This window comes from Hyalella azteca, unplaced genomic scaffold (genome assembly GCF_000764305.2).
Source record: "Hyalella azteca isolate HAZT.00-mixed unplaced genomic scaffold, Hazt_2.0.2 contig2975, whole genome shotgun sequence".
NCBI classification, from domain to species: Eukaryota; Metazoa; Arthropoda; class Malacostraca; order Amphipoda; family Hyalellidae; genus Hyalella; species Hyalella azteca.
In genome coordinates this window covers 76,849-94,621 of record NW_025933231.1, presented here as the reverse complement: position 1 = coordinate 94,621, position 17,773 = coordinate 76,849, and the positions used below count along the sequence as shown (strand labels likewise).

The window sequence follows — 17,773 nt, the reverse complement described above, 5'->3', positions numbered from 1 at the left end:
ACATCATGTACTCATCCAGCCGCTGCGTGCTCCCCGTATTAACATAACATTACATAACATAACATAGTGATCTCGGCTCTGAAGCGTAGGCCTGATGTGGCCTGTCGCCGATTCTTTTCCTTTTCGTGCCTTGTTCACAGAAGATCTAAACTCGTGTCATTTGACCGGATCTTTTCATGACTGACGGTAGTTTGAAATAGCTACTCGACTTCCACCGGGTTCGATATGGTGCTAGGCATTTCAAGTCTGAACATATATTTTTCCATAGCTTTATCTAGTCTGTTCTTGAAGGCGTTCATACTTGGAGCGCCAACGATGTCATCGGGGAGGCTGTTCCACATGTCGGTGATTCGAAGCGAGAAGAAATGTTGCGTAATGCGTACGATACCGTATTGGATGTGCGCAGATTGACGTGGCAGGTTCAAACGAGCTCGCAAATTATAAACAGCGCCAAAAAAATGGCTACTCGTCAGGATTACTGCGAGTTTGATCTATGAATGTTTGAAGCCAACGGAGATTTCGCCAACATCGACGCGTCCCGAGTCGCAAAAAGCAACAACATTAAATGTTATGACGATTGGTGTTTCTATAGAATTCGCCTGCGTCATGTGTCTATAGAATTGACAACCGCAGCATAGTGATGGTACTTGTCGTACCATCTCATTTATTGCTGAAAAACGTAAGGTATAATGCAAAAATGTAGATATAAGGTCTTTCCTGATGGCAGGTGTAAGTTGTACCGTCAAGTGTACTCCTCAACAGCTACTGCAATTGACTCGCCGCTAGCAATAAAAACCTCATAATACTGGTCAGAATAACAATTTGTAAGGTTCGGTTGCCATCTCATAACTAGGAAGCTTTTCCAATCACGCTGGTGTTGAAGCTCTGTTTTTTCCAACAGAATAGATTGTTTCCGTTGAAGACCGGCGACATAAGTGCTGTGGCGAAGCTAGTGGCATTGACGGTAGCTCGTTCGTTGCCCGACTTCTTCCTAGGTCCGAGTCGACACTTCAGATGCTTTCTGTTACGTGGCAAATTAAAATCTCTCCTATCAAAACATTCGGGGATGGTCCAACCAATTCTGGCACCTCCGTATATATTTTTGGATTTTTTTGACCGGCATGTGGTCGGTATAAGATGCGGAGATTGGTTATATCCCAAGTATGTATACCAGTTAAATAATAGCGCTGGGCAAGAACAGTTGGTCGTAATGTGTTCAGCGCTGTGTGAACGACAGTGTACTAGAATTTTTTGCCGCACGATACATCGTTGTTTTTTCAATTAATACACGCAATAATTACTGGGATCCAGATCATTATTTCAGAAATTCTTCCTCACCCTCGTTGTTTTCCGAGACATTTACCCCGCTTAGTCTCGAGAAGAGTCTCCAGCAACAGGTGATAGATGACTACAAAATAAATTCATACCTACATGCCAAAAACGGTACCTCGGTTACCAAGTGTACGATACTCGTCTAAATTACGACGGTCGTGGAAGTTTTTGAACATAAAGTTAGGCTTAAAACGACATCGCAACATATCTGGTGACCACAAGTGAGAAGAAGCAAACCAAAAGAAAAAATTGTATTTACTCAAAATACAATAAAAGGCAATGAAGAATTATAGGAACAATTTCGCACCTGCAACACATCCAGTAGAGGATCCATAATTCACAAAATTCATAATAAATTACATGAAAAACGCTCAACTATTTGTTCAATTATCGGCGTAGGCGCGTTGAAATAATCCATGGTATAAATTTAAAAGCAAAGTAAATTCCACAGAAATTTATATCTTTATAGAAAAAGTTTTCTATATGAATTTCTGTGAATTTTTTTTGCTTTTAAATTTTTAGTAAACTCGCACAGCAAACCGGTGACATCAATCCCATGATATAAAGAACCGGTTCATCTCCATGTGATTGAATGGATTGCAGTGCAGTTAAAGAACGAGCGACATGGTCACTATACGGCATTACAGTTACTGCATTTTATTACTTATTTGTATTTGAGAGAATTTCTTCACCAGAATACTACTTTAAATTTAAGTGATTTCCCAACCACATTGTACTAAAGTGCTTTCGATTGTAGTGTTTACTTGCATTCTACTTAAGTGCATTTAAAACGCCATTTTCTACAACGTATTTAACAGAATTCCCAGCAAAAATTCATTTCAATTCAACACCGGTAACTAAATACAATAAAATATAAATGTTCTAAATAATACCATAGCTAAATACAAAGTTTAAAATTCCCATTCATCATCACCTTCGAGTAACTCACGGAGGTAAGAACCTTCACAAACGAGGCAAGTAATTCGGACCTCAAGATTCCCCAGGTAAAAAGCACCCAGAGCTCGTTTATGAACACCAACCCAAGGTCATGCTGCAAGCACCACATTCTGAAAGCGACAAACCGGTCGCCCTTCAGCGAAACCGAAAAATGAACCAAGCTTCGAAAAGCTCGAACCCAAGGCAAGCTCTTCTCGAAGTTGCTACCCCTGAGGGCAACGCTTTACCAGAACATAGTCTAAGATAACAACAAAAGTAACATCAATAACAACAATGACGCCTAAAATGATAGATACACCGATGTGCTCCAAGCATATTTATTTCTATTGAAGTTTGCTTTGCAGGCGAGAAATGCCCGCCATTAAATCTCGTCTTGGTTGCCAAGTAAGAACTTTAACAAAAGTTTTCATTTAGGTTAATAATTGCATTTTTGAAACAAATCGAACTTGAAAAAATGAATTCCGCAAGACTGTGACGTTATCGAACGTTGTATTACGAGAGCAGTACGCTCAGTTCAGACATTGTGGAACACAGGGACGCGGAGTGACCTAGCAGGGCTGAAAAAATCTAACGGAAGTGGAAGAGAAATAAAAAGGGCAGGGAAATTTTGCTTTGGCAGTGCAGCGTCAGTACCATCACAAGCCTAATTGGGAACAATCCTCACAATCCTGTGACGACTAAGCCATCAAATGACAAACTAACTAAACGTAGTCAGAAATTTTTCCATACTTGGTTCGTGAGCAATAAAGCCATTAAGTTACAAATTAATAAAAACTCAGGAACATGGAGTCCTAACATATTTTTCCAATTACTTGGTTTGTGAGAAATAAATAAAAATCGTCATCATTTCTGCTTCGTAACCCCAGTTCTTGGCACAAGAAACTGTCACGTGCAAAGCTCTGTAGGAGTTGAGACCGGCGGTTTGCCCATTAAATATAACATCGTATTTATGTACCACTTATCCTTCATTCACAAGAACATCCTCTACCGACCTTTGCAAGATACATCTTATCTCACTTAATATGAAACATATTTCTTTCATGAACTGATAAACGCTATACAGAACACCAATTTTCAGTTAAGAGTAACTGACACAATGTAGAGGTATGAACCAAAAGACCATGAATCTTGTTAGCTGAATTTTAACCCATTTGAACATGACACAATGAACATGTTAATTGCCCAACAAATGTTCTTAACATTGATATAAATTTACTTGGGGCCCCATAAATTTACGATGGGGCCCCATCATCTTGCAATTTTTCACATAGGGGTCGGGGAACGTCGGCCTCCCCATCCTCATCCATATTAATGCAAATAAAAAACAATTTGGTTTTTTTGAAGGGGATTACACGAGAAAGATTACCTCCTCTCTAGTATGGGTATCACTGCTCTAGTTAACCTCAGTGTTTCGAACATAGCAGTCCCAGGCCACGATAGAGAGTCGCCTACAATCCCCGGCAAACAGGTTGTTCTTGCCATCAGGACTTCGGGACAGATTAGCCTTTTATATTGCGCCTGTGGTCATTCAGCAGGAATCTACAAGTCTGGTCAACCCTGATGTAATTTTCGCTTACATTTAGAACTCAAAACAGACTTTTAACTTAAAGAGAGATCTTTACATTTGTCTACTGTAATGTTAAACTCCATTGCGTCCGTTCATTAGGAATAGAACTTGACCTTAACTATGTTTTTAATTACACGTATATTAAGCCAATGTGGAGCAGACCGCGCAGTTGACTTGTCAACGTAAACTCGTAATAATAAATACAAGAAGATGCTCAGACCTTCTGAAGAACTTCGTCCTAAGAGGCCCTGGTGCATACTTAACCTATGAACAAACGATGTACACATTGTACAGTTTGCCGCTGCTGATGAGAAAGCAAGTGCTATACCAATTTTAACCTGACCAAGGTTTGATGTAGGTTCAGACGGCAACTCAATCTCCTATTTTCAAATCAAAGTTCAATTTCACGGTAGTATTCATAAAAAGAACGTAATGAAGCAAGTGAATATCAAGCGTCAACAATAACCTTGACGTAACCAAGATTAAATAAAATTTAGATGCTTTCTCGAAGCAACGCCAAGGGCTTCTAGGATGTTTCTATCTCCCAAGTACCACCTTTAAGCAATACAATACTACACACCAATTATACATACACGTCATTACGGTCCATACGTTAGCCGAGCCAACTCAGATGCACGACCAAAACGGCCTAGCAAACTCAAATGTAGACTTACAGCGGCTTAGCCGATTCAGCCCATAGCGGCCTAGCCGACTCTGATGTAGCCCTATAACAACCTAGCTGACTCGGGTGTAGGCCTATTGCAATCTAGCCGACTCAGGCATATGCCTATAGCGGCCTATCCGACCCTAATGTAGGTTCTCTCGCCGAAGAAGTTCTTGAGTATGAGGACCTGCACGAGGGCTATGCCGACGATGGCTATGGACTCGCCGACGGCCCAGTAGAGGACGGTCTCGTTGATCTCTTCAGCGCGCTTGCGGCCCTTCGCCTCCTGAAGGCGGTGGTGTGTCTGGTAGTCGATCACCAGGTTAAGGTTCTCGTGAATCTTCACGGATGATGATTCCATCTGAAATGCATTGGCATGTCTTAGGGAGTATAGAAAGGAAATTGACATGAAATTTTAGCATTCAGAGGTGCAAGGTTTGCCAGAGAAAATTGCTTTGCTTTATCAGCTAAACAGGAAGAGGTGAGAGTTAGAAACTGGAAGGCAGGAAAAGGAACCAATATCCCTACTGATATTAAAAAAGTATTGTGGAAAAGATTGTCGGGTCAGATACAGAGGTCATCACGGGCGAAGTTGCTGGGTCATGCTTCCGATCTCTGCCGCGTCTACGTCGTGGGGTACCCTGGCCCGCGCTTTAGGCCGGGTTCGTCCGGCTCAGCACGTGGGACAGGTCCAACAACAGAGTTTGAGTTGCCCACCGAATAGGGGCCCCATCCTCTCGCACTTTTTCACATAGAGGTCGGGGAACGTCGGCCTCCCCATCTCCTACCCACATCTTTGGCCGCCTATCCTCCTTGGGCCACCCAATGCCCTGCCCTCTTCTTTTCTTTCTGCTTGCTTTTCTCCTCCTAACCCATGACATTCATCCCAACCCTGGCCCGCACCTTTGCTCAGTCTGCGCCCTCCCGGCAACACGTGACGATTGTACTCGTTCCTGTGCTCCAGGTGCAACGCCTGGACCCACAAGCAGTGCTCCGGGCTGCACTCCGTCCATCACTACTCTGCCCTACGTGCAGCCGGTCTGACTTGATCCCTACCAGACCCCGCTCTCCTTTTCCCCCTCACCTCTGCCCTCAGTTCTACTGCAACGGGACTCAATCGAGTGCAGTCGAACTATCTGAACTCCTCGTCCAGAACGATGTTGCGATTGCCTGCCTCCAGGAGACGAAGCTATCGGTCGCCTCCCGCCCCCCGTTTTTCCCGGATACGCGATTGAGCGCCGGGACGACCCCGGAGATCATAGCGGTGGTCTCCTTATCCTGATCCGCCGCGATGCCCCGTACTCAGGACGTGACATCTCTCCCCTCCAGGGCCGCGATACCACAATGGAGGCCATAGCAATCACCACTCCTTTAAATGGCTGCCCCCTCTGTATAATTAACGTATTCATTTCACAGGCCTCCTCCTGCCCACCAGGATTTTTTACAGATCTCTGGGATATGGTGACCATCACAGGCAACTGCCTCATCTTGGGCGACTTAACGCCCATCATCCCTCAGGGTTTAACGCCAAGACCAGAGAGCTGCAGCGAGATGGATCACAATGAATGATCTCATCTCTAGCTCTCCCTTTGCCTTCCTCAACGAAGAATCGCCGACCCGCCTTCCATTCCGCCATGGCCCGCCCTCTTCACCAGATCTGGCCATCATTAATGTACATCTACTCCTTAACACCGCCTAGGTTCCTCAAGTCACCCCGAACTCCGGCCACTTACCCATTTTGATCCATCTACCTTCTGCCATCAATTCCCCTGCTCTCGGTTCTCCCGCTCATATGTCAACTTCAAGAAACTGACTGGCCCGCCTTCACGGCCGCGGTCTAGGCAGCGCTCGAGACGGTCCCTCCCCCCATATCATTGAGATGAGTTGACCCTGATAAGCATCCTGGGTGCTGCGGCCAAACAGCACATCCCTGCCGGATACCGTAAAGACTTCACCCCTCTGACAACCCTGACATCCGGTTGCTAATCGAGCAACGCTGCATCTGGGCATGCAACCCCAACGATCCCAGGCTTCTAGATCACAACTTGGAAATCTCTATTTTTATGCAGGCCCACGCCAGGTATACCTGGCACGCCAGGTATACCTAGCGTCGTGCGACTGACGCACCTATCAGTCGAAACACTGGAACCTCCTCCGATCCTTGGCCGGAAAGCGCCACCGTCCGCCCTCCAATCAACCAATCCAATTTGGTCACATCTCCCAGTGCAATATATCCACTGCCTTCTGCTAACTCTACACTTCCATTGTTCTTCACACTCGAAGTCCCTCCACCTGCCACCAAACAACCTGGTCCGCTGGTGGTGCTGATACCTGAGAGGCAGGCGGGCTTCCTGTCTCTTATCTCAGAACGCAATCTCCCTTCAGAACAATTCACTCAGGAGTACCTCAAGGCATGGTCATCTCCCCGCCCTATTCAACCTCTTCATCTCAGACATTCCAATACCAGTTCCAATATTGCCTCATATGCGGATGACCTCACGATCTTTGTGTCTTCCCCGAGGCTTGATGCTGCGGATGCTGACCTCGCTGGACTTCTATGGGGCCTCTCTGACTGATCTGCCTCCAAGAAACTGACCGTGGCACCAAGCAAATCATCTGTCACACTCTTTACCCCGGACACCCATCAATCCTACCTACACCCTTCCGCCACTATCTGCAACGGCAGTTGTTTTAAACTATACAAAACGCTGCACCGAGACTAGCCACCGGCTGCCTCAAAATGGCCTCGATCGCCTATCTTCACCAGGAGACCGGCGTCCTTCCCTTATCTGTTCACCTGGACCTGGCTTGTGCCCAGTTCCTTGCCATCGCCCTCCCATACCTCATTCCACATCGTTTCTGCTCCCCTAGGGGACCGCCCCATGAAAGCCTCCATCCTGACGAGGTTCGGCCACCTTGTTGCACCATTTCTGGCAAAGGGTGTCTTGCCCGCCGGTACCTATGGAGAGACCAAGAGCTCCCTCCACAGGGAGATCGCCTCCTGCGTAACGGCGACTGACGTTATCAACGCTGTCCTCGCAGCCCCACCACCACTGATTGCATCAGTGGAGGCCTCGCTTCCTCGCCCCCTACCGCTCGGAGCTATCCCAGCTCCGCTCGGGAGTCGGGATACTGCGGCACCCTTGCGTCCTACTCCTCTAGGCTCGGACGCTCCCCTAGTGCCGCCTGCCCGGAAAGAGGGGATCCCCTCCAGTCCGTCCAGCATCTGTTTGCCTGCCCCGCCTTCCCCACGTCCCTCAGCGTCCCCCTCTTCTGGTACCTTCCCCCCTATCACCACCTGAGCCTCCCTCCCAGCGAGCGTGAAGGTTGCAACAAACAACAACAACAACGGCAGTATCCCTCTAGATAAAACCCCCAAAATCCTAGGAATCACCTGGGACATGCACTACACGTTTTCACCACACGTCAGAGCCATAGCCACTAAAGCAAGGAATCTTATAAGCACTGCCTTGCCCTAAATGGAGTTTTTCCAAGGAGGAGCTATCGGATTTATCATCTATCTGTTGTTTCTCATCGCCGCTTGTCGGACAATCCCGTGCCCAATCCTCAATTATGCTGCTCCCATCTGTTACCCTGTTGCCTCACACACTGCAAGAGCAAGCTTCCAAAACACAGCTTTCCGATTGGCCACCAGCTGCCTCAAGATGGCCCCACCCCCAATCGCTTATCTCCACGAGACTGGCGTCCTTCCCTTATCTTATCACCTGCACCTGGCTTGCACTCAGTTCCTTGCCAGCGCCCTCCAGCCTACCCACACTTCAATCCACATTGTCTCTGCTCCCCTCAGGGTCCGTCCCATGAAAGCCTCCCTTACATCAAGGTTCAGCCACCTTGTTGCGTCCTTCCTAAAGGCATTATACCTGCATCCGGCTATGGAGAGGCTAAGCGCTCACTAGGCTGGGAGATTGCCTTCAGCATCAAGGCGGCCAGCAAGAAACCCATTTTGTGACCCCACCCTAACCGATTGCGCTGGAAGGGGCCTCGCCCCTATCAATCGCCGATTTCCCAGCTCCGTTCGGGCTACAGCAGTTCTCTGGCGTCCAACATTTTTAGAGTCGGACACTACCCCAGTCCTGCCCCGAGAGTGGGGCCTCCTGCAACCATCCAGTATCTCTTCATCTGCCCCTTCTTCCCCACGTCCCTCAGTGGGACAATCCAATAGAGGCGGCAGCGTTCCTGACCACACTCCCTGCCTTCGTCCATCTCCCTCTCTCCCACAGTCTCTTCCTTGGCCACCAGCAAAACCTACACCCGTGCGAGCGTGACAATTTTGCCAAAAACATGTTATGGATCATATACATAGGTCTTTTCTTAGGTCAGGTACCTGGGTCATGGCAGTGAGGTGGTCTGATACGCCAGGGAGGGGCTTCTCATCGCCGACCTGCAGGTCCATATACACCAGCTTGTGGCTGAACGTTGAGAACTCGTTGCTGAAGCACACCTGCAACACAGTCATGTTCATATAGAGCAAACTAATACAATTACTATTACTACTAATACAATATAAATGAGCGAACTAATACAATAAAAATACAATCTATAAGAAATATTACCCAGTGTTTCCCCTATTACCAAGTGTCAACTTGCTAGTTTTAAACAGCTTGTTTCAATTGGACAGTTAGAAACAAACTGGTTCTAAACAACAATGATCAAATAACTAGTTTCAATATTATATATACTTTTCAATTGACTCCTTCAAGCTAGGTCATTTTAATTATATTTTAATTTTATGTACTTAATTATTTAAGATAATCTAGTTGCAAATTACTAATTTCAATAAACTAGCCTTAACATAGGGTAGGTTCTTTTGAATATCTGAAACACAACAGCATTGGTAGAATTGTTTCTAAATTTTCAAAGATCAATCAGAAAAAATGGCAGCAAATTCCTTGTAAAACAAATCAGCTCAAGGTCACATGAATCTTTTCAGATTGATCCTTGGAAGCGGTAGGATGATGTAGGATGATCCCAGATGTAGGGCGGGAGGGTAGCCTCCAATGTTACTGGAATTCAGCAATATCATTGCTGTCCACATTTTTCAAAGCTGTGTAGTATTCAAATATTGAATCAAGATATTCATACATAAAACTTTTAACCCTGAACTGCCTGACATGAGTAACCAGAGAAATATTGTAACAAGCCTATTTCCCAAAAAGGATACGTTCTAGTGAGCGCAAAATGACTTGCACTGATGGTTGCCGCCACGTACGACAACTTTAAAATGTTCTCTGTTGCAATCAAACATCCTCAGGTTGCTATACTCAAAAGTTTCCTATAATTAAGGTTGAAAGTTATGTTCCAGGAGAGTGACATATGGCGCTAGAGGAATAAGATACTAACATTTCATTGTTATATGATAGGTATGGTAGCACACACCTGGTAAGTGCCAGAGGTGCGAGCCTTGAACTGGAACTGGCCGTACTGCTGCTTGACTTCTTTGTACAAGACCTCCCGACCTGGCCCCTCAAGCTCCACGTCTACGTCATAGTGGCCGCCTGTCACAACCTGCACATACATTTTGTCGGTAACAAAATGCTACACAAAATTTCATTGCAATAACACATGGTTTTACACAAGAGCTCTCATTTCTACACCATTAAATGCTCATATTGCAGCTATTTCAAGGGAGTATTTCAAGGACCAATGAAAATTTTAGCAGGAACAGACACAAAACATTTTTAATTTCTGAACAGAGGGTAGTGTAAAAATGGCTGAATAGATAGATACAAACAACTATATTACCTTATACAGGGTGAACCAGAATTAACTGACCCTTTTAATTTGTTAATAAAGAAAAAACTAAGAACGTTATGAAGTTGAAACTTGTTTTATTTAAAAGAAGAACATTTTTATGGTAATATTGTATCCTATTTAAAATATTGTCTCCTACTACAATATTTTATTATTGTATTAGTTAAAATATTGTATGTAATATTGTATCCTAGTTAGTTATTGTATCCTAAAAACTAGGATACAATATTACCATAAAAATGTTCTGCTTTTAAATAAAACAAGTTTCAACTTCATAACGTTCTTAGTTTTTTATTTATTAACAAATTAAAAGGGTCAGTTAATTCTGGTTCACCCTGTAGAAAGCATTAGAGACTTCATACAGAAGCTAACAGTACACACTCACCTGGAACTCAAGGGTTGCATCAACGCCTTCACTGATGTCCTCATGGAAACATTCCTTGGCATTGTCTGGCAGTTCAAAGGTTAGCTCAACACTACAACAAACATCTAATATTAACAACAAAATGATAAGCTGTAAACATAACCAACTTCTGCTTGCCCAGGCCATACTGAACTAACACGTCTGTTGGTGCAGTCAATTCTCTTCAGCTAATATTATTAAAGTACATTAATCTCACTATAATGAGTTATATTTTAAACACATTTTATTAGAAGGACCATCTGCAGGCATGGGGATTTTGTATTATTCTTTTATAATAACTAGATTACCTACCAATTCAAACATTTTAGATGTAAGCCCAGGCTTTAATTACCAAAGCATTGCCAGGGCCAGCAAATGAGAAATGGTATATTTACTTATCAAAAACTTTTTCAACAATATACCTACATACTAATTATGAAGACTTAACATGCTATGCAAAATATTGTAACAAGTGTCTTTATTAATAAAATCAACCAAGGAAATTTTATCTTGTTTGTTAACCCTTCGGCTCTTTGTCTTGTACTTGTAAATTTTCAAGCCCTTTAACAGCTTGGAAATTTCCAAATATTCAATACCTATGCCATACATATCAAACCAGGCAATAATAGAGAAATGTTTCACTGGGTACTGGTAACAACGGCTGCCCACCTACCCACCCAGGCTATGGCAGGTGAGCAGTTTCCAGCTTCCACAAATTTTTGAAATGCTTTTCAACCCAGAAGATTGTCTTGCAATGTTTCCAGCAGGCTGTAGATTTTATGTTTTCATCTACATTCATGGATAGCCTCAAATCTGCCATAGCTGACTACATGTGTGGGGGAGTCTATTTTGACAGCCTCAGCAAAACTACGTTTAAAGTGGACCAAACAGTGAAGAATGTCATGTCAGGACCAAACAGTGAGCAATATTTATGTGACATCCTGCCAGATTCTAATGTATTGCACTGTCTTCAGGCTAAAAGAAGCACTGATTGCAAGCTGGAGACAGTTCAGTTTACAGCTAGCATTGGAAGTACCATATGGAGCATTTTGTAAAAACAATGCTTGAAATCTGGTCTAATCATAAACTACTATCTTGGAGTTAGTTTGCCAATCTACACACTTTTAGATGTGACTTTAAATTTGGGTGGCAAGAGGCCATTGCCAAAACCAATTTTGGCCAGATGTGCACATTTTGTGAGGACAACATGGATGCTCAGCAAGACTTGGAGCACTTAACATTGATGGAGTGCTCTCTCCTAAGCAGGGTTGGCAATGATTAAATTAAAATGATTAAATCAAGTGATTAAATCACTTGATTTTTTATAAAAAATCATGATTTTTATTTTTTTCTATTTTTTTCATTTTTTCATATACGGTATTTAAATATATTGAGTGGCAGTCTTTAATTTATATTGAGGTACCGGTATTGTTATTCATGGTTTAGTATAAATGTACTATGAATGACAAATTGGTATATAAACTTGTTGCCTTTAGTGTGTATTAGGTTCCAATAAATTGAATGTTTTTGGTACAGAGGCATCAAGTGTTGCAATACATTATAGCAGCTTAGCTAATTCTTATAAGGCTATAATAGTCTTTAACTATTTGACTATTTGTTGTATATTGATTACAATATACAATTTAAATGTGTTAGCTAGCTTATACAGGGTTGGGCAGAACTGATTGGACATTTTTGAGGCAAAATAAAATAGTAATGGAGGTACATAATGAATACAGTTTATTTTCCTCAAGATTAGCATAACATACCATTTAAAATACTTATGTTTTAACAACAATATCAGGAAGATGGGGTTTGTTAGCTGCATCACACTGTTGGAGTCATTCTTGGAAGTTTTCTACAGTACATTCACACGTATGGCAGGGTATGGCCATAACCTCTGCTGCAATAATCTGTTCCCATTGCAGTGGTAGGGCGAGGGCGACTTCTGAACCCCTTTCTTTTAGATGTCCCCAAAGAGAGATATCGCAAATGCTCAAATCGGGTGACCTTGCAGGCCACTGTAAATCACCCCTCAGAGTCTGGGAACATGCGTTTCAAAACATTGAGTGATATTCCGATTTCGGGCTGTGTGAGCTGTAGCCCCATCCTGCTGGAACCACACGCCTCCCAATGCTTCATTTTCAACAGTTTTCCATCCTGGGCTGCAAGAAATTTTGCAACATTGTAGCATAGTTATTGGAATTCACTGTTACGGTTCCTCCCTCCTTCTGAGAACGACTCCAACAGTGTGTTGCAGGCCATAGTGGCAAAGCAGAGAGTTTTTTAGACTCCTATAAATAGACCAATAAAGTATCCTCGATACCAGCATTATAGTGGATACTTTCCTGCGGGAAGGATCACTTTCCGTGGCAGGGCCAAGGTTGTTCAATGCCCTACCAAGGGATCTAAGAGAGGGGGAGTTCACCCTGGAGAAGTTCAAGAGACAACTAGACGTGTTCCTGAGCACAATCCCAGATCGACCTCCCCTGCAACACTACCAGCAGCGAGAAGCAAGCAACAGCGTCGTGCATCAGGTGGCCCAAATGAGGGCGGATGAACGATAATCAGAGGCGGCGATCCATCGTGGCCTGGGACTGCAATGTCCCAAACAAATACTAAGGATACTAAGGATACATAAGAAATTGGTTTAAATCTTGAGTAAATGAGGAAATTAAATATGAACTGATTCTAAAAAAGCTCTGGTTTGCCTGGCCACTATGGTTGCAGCTAATGGCCCCCATCTTCCAGATATTGTTTTCAAAACATAAATAATAGAATATTCTAAATGGTATGTTGGGGTAAACGCGGTATATTCCGACACATTAAGGACGCATCGAGAAATGAAGAACTATAAGAAAATAACCGTATGCGTTACTCGAGTACTGTTGGCTTTACGTGACTCGCAAAACACCATACTACGCGCCAGCAACGATGAAACGTCACAAAATGTTGCCATATTTATTTAAAAGCCTTTAGAATGTTCAATAGAGTTGACATCCTGCAACACAAAACAGTAACAAGTGGTTGTGTAATCAAATAATGTGTTTCTAGATTGATAATATTGAATATCAGGTTTGTACTTTTATTAAAAACCTTGTAACACAAGAATTACCTGTTGGTCCTGTCTTACCCCATGCCCGGTCCCATCTTACCCCATTGGGGCAAGATGGGACCAGCTCACTTTTTTTGATCTGTACAGAAAACTATGTTGTATGCAGAAAGTCTGAGTTGTAGCTTAGAAGCCCATTGCATAACTACACCTTGTGATAGGTTTAGGGTTTTTTATTTATTCTTGGTATAGATGCTACATGCTTGTTAGAGATTTCGGTCCTGTCTTACCCCATCTGACTATATTCACTATTTAGTAGAGCAAGGTCAACTGTCAAATTTGACACATTTTTCGATGATCTCACTGGGTAGCATGCATTGTCTCTCTTTGGATCTCAATATTTTCCCACTAGATAGCCAAGACCTAGTGTTTTGGCAGTAGTTTGACGCGCAAATGTATGACGTCACCATTTCAACCATCAACGAACGCATGGAACTAAAACAAAGCTTAATATAAGGAAAAACTAGAGAGGTGACGGAATTACCCACGATGTTGGAATATACCGCATTTACCCTATGCTAACCTCTAGGAAAATAAACTTTCTTCTTTATGTGCCTCCATTACTTTTTTTTTACCTCAAAACTGCTCAATCAGTTCTGCCCCACCCTGTACAGCAATCCCTTGATTAGCACGGTTTTGAATACCGCGGTTTTGATTAACGCGGAAAAAAAATGTGCGACCTACCCTTAATCTACGCGGTGAAAGTTTTGATTAGCGCGACTTTTTTTCACAACGCATCATTTTCCATTTTTCCCGCCTCTAGCCAGAGGTGTTACGTTCGTAAGTCGTAACAAAAGTGTTACTTTTTGCTTATTAGATCTTATGTTGTTACTTTTGTTACAACTTTTGGAAAAATTTGCCAAATGTTGTTACTTTATGAATTTTAGCCAATAATTCTTTAAATAAGGTCCCGTTCCGTAGGCACTCGTGCTGACTACAGAGTCGGTTTAACCGCGCCTTGTCTCGTTCATAACACGAATGGTCGAGTTCGGCAATGTTCGCCGGTAAGTGCGCCCGCCACCATGCCGGTGCTCTAGTTACTCGTTAGCCTTCAACTGGTCAAGATCGCTGCCATATCTACTGCTCATTTTTATCAAACTACATAATTTTCCTTGATAAATTACTATCATAATTATGGACAAAAAGGGAAGAAATCTAAATATAAGGAGAGAAAGAAATCTAATACTACTGTGCAATTGAAATTGGATTTGTTTTTCAGTAAAAAATAAATGTTACTGGTAATTCATTTGCATTTCTTTTATTTATTTCCCCTATTATTTAGAAAAAAAATAGGTATGATGAATTTTAGTGAAAAAAAAAATATTATGTAACTTTGCTACTTTTGAGGATTCATTATAATTATTCCCATATATTCTTAAGTTTGATTAGCCTCATTAGCACAGTTTTGCTTAACACGGTAAAACTTGGGGATTTATTAACCGCGTTATTTAACATAGGCTAGTGGCAAAGCAGAGAGTTTTTTAGACTCTCCCTCAAGTTCATTTTTGAGTCCTATAAGTAGACCAGTAAAGTATCATGCATAGTGGCAAAGCAGAGAGTTTTTTAGACTCTCCCTCAAGTTCATTTTTGAGTCCTATAAGTAGACCAGTAAAGTATCATGGATACCAGCCTTATCATACATAAGAAATTGATTAAATCTTGAGAAAATTAGGAAATTAAAAATGAACTGATTCTAAAAAATCTCTGGTTTGTCACTATGCGCGTTAATCAAGTGATTGCTGTATAAGTATATCGAGAGGTTGAGATTGTAGTATTGACCTTTTAGGCAATTAGAAAGATTTTCCACCCTAATTATAATACAAGTATTCTAATTAAAATATTTAATTTCAATCTTTAAATATGTGAATTTAAAACTAGAAACAAAACAATCACAATTATAAAACTATATAGGTATATCAAATAAATGAATGCAGTGAATGGAAATAAAATGTTTGAATTGTGCACATGTTTATTTCAAACAGTGTTAGCTTTTCTTATAACTCCAGTCTCGTTTCAAGTCGTTTGAGGTTTGTTTGGTTATCGTTCAGTTTATGTTTAGTATTGGTTTATTGATCTGAATTGAATGGGAACAGTGCAGTCAGTCACGTCACTACTAGTCGGTGTGTAAGTCCCACACTAATACAGTAGGTAGTAAAGAAGTGGCTAGCGTAGCGACTAGACCGTACGCTAGAACTACAACTCTACAAGAAAGCAAGGCTGTCAAATTATTTTTTGACACATTTACCGATCCAACTGAAAGCTGATTTCTACGGAATATCATATAACCAATCAAAATAAATTTTTGCGGAGGGCAATTTCTGTAATAACACATTATGCAACAACGAGCCACAATTTCCCTAGCCAACGACAGCGAATTTGTATACAATTTGACGTTTCTATACGTGGCTGAACGTATTGCCACTTAGAGGTGAAGGCCCCTTTCCTGACACTTCCTCTGTATGGGTCGCTAAATCGCCAAATTATTAGGCCTCGTATGAGTTTTTCTCCGTTGATTTCAAAGTTTGAGGTTTCTGAAAAACTCAGCCAAGCAATATTTGTTATGTGATTTTTCTTCATAAGTAAATCTTTGAGTTAAAATAGCCTTTATCTTCTGAATTGTTCGTAATTTTCGACATTTTGAGACTGGCGACATATGAATGCTTTACAATCATAACATTTGCGGCATGACAGGTGTCAGCTTAATAAAATCAAACACTAATCACAATCTGGGTGATTAAGCGGTAGAAAATATATGTACCAATAGAAAATTGCCCTTCGTATAAAACGCAGGTATTAGAATATAATAGAATAGAAGTGTCGGCACAGAAGAAATAGGCCCGTGGCCTGTTGCCGATTCTTGAATTTTTCGTGACTTGATTCACAAGGGATCCGGCCTTATGAACCCGATCTTTCCATAACTGACGATTGATTGAGATAGCTGCTGGACTTATTGCCTGGCCCGTAATTTGCTAGGCATTTTTAAACGGAACATATGCTCCTGCATAGCTTCGTCTATTCTTTTCTTGAAGGCGTTCATACTCGGAGCGTCAACGATGCTATCAGGGAGGCTGTTCCACATGTCGGTGACTTGAAGCGAGAAGAAATGTTGTCGCATGGATGTGTTACAACGCAGTTTTTTTAGTTTATAGCCGTGGCCCCTGGTGTTGGTTCCTGTTTCAAATTCTAGTAATCCTTCTGGGACCTTGTATACGCCATGAGTGTATAACTTGTATAACTCACACCAAAACACATTTTAATAGATTTCCAGTTAATTTTTACGGTGCTACTAAATTAAGATGAAACAGCTCCTTCTCTTTCATTTATCTATTTTAACATTTGATTTAAGCGGGTATATGCCCCCATATTTTCCTCGAAAATAGATCAATTATGAAAAAATTAATTTACGCCTAAATCAACGATCTGCACGATGACAAACAGAAATTACAAACAGGCAGCCTGGCACATATCCCAGTGAAAATTTACAGACGCGGCAGCTTCTGAGTTTGATTACCAGAAGCTGGGGCGACTCTAAATTTTGTTAGGGATTAGGATTAAACAATGTGTAGCACGAAATGGTAACGGCAACATGGCTAGTTAGATATATTAAAATATCATGCCCATCTTGAATATTTTTCAGATGAGCCGTAGATATGATTACAAATTAACTGGAAATAATGACTGTAATAAGTGTTTATATGAACTGCCGACCACAGCTGTAGCCAAAGGGACGGGAAGGTGAAATTTAAAAAATTTTCACGAGCTAAACATCACCGTTGGGATCCTATAAATACAGTACGTGCACCAAGTTTCATCAAGCTACGTTCATTTGGGAGATATTTTTTAAAATCATTGAATCTGGAGACAGGCCGCGAGTTCGGACGTAAATTTGTCCGGCACAAAGAAGGGAAGAGCTTGCAAACTGTGAAATCGGTTCATGTTTGTGTCTGTGACTGCGCTGCTTCATTT

General features: G+C 42.1%; 1 protein-coding gene across 1 annotated transcript; it reads right to left on the bottom strand.

Annotated features, from left to right (window-relative positions):
* Window positions 1–1,847: 1,847 nt before the first annotated feature.
* On the bottom strand, window positions 1,848–10,936 carry LOC108682463 (transmembrane emp24 domain-containing protein 7). The gene is made up of 4 exons (XM_018171630.2): window positions 10,678–10,936; window positions 9,918–10,046; window positions 8,866–8,982; window positions 1,848–4,881 (listed from the first exon to the last, which is right to left on the bottom strand). The coding sequence occupies exons 1-4, from the start codon at window positions 10,840–10,842 to the stop codon at window positions 4,654–4,656; spliced, it is 639 nt and encodes a 212-aa protein (XP_018027119.1). The 5' UTR covers window positions 10,843–10,936; the 3' UTR covers window positions 1,848–4,653.
* Window positions 10,937–17,773: the final 6,837 nt, after the last annotated feature.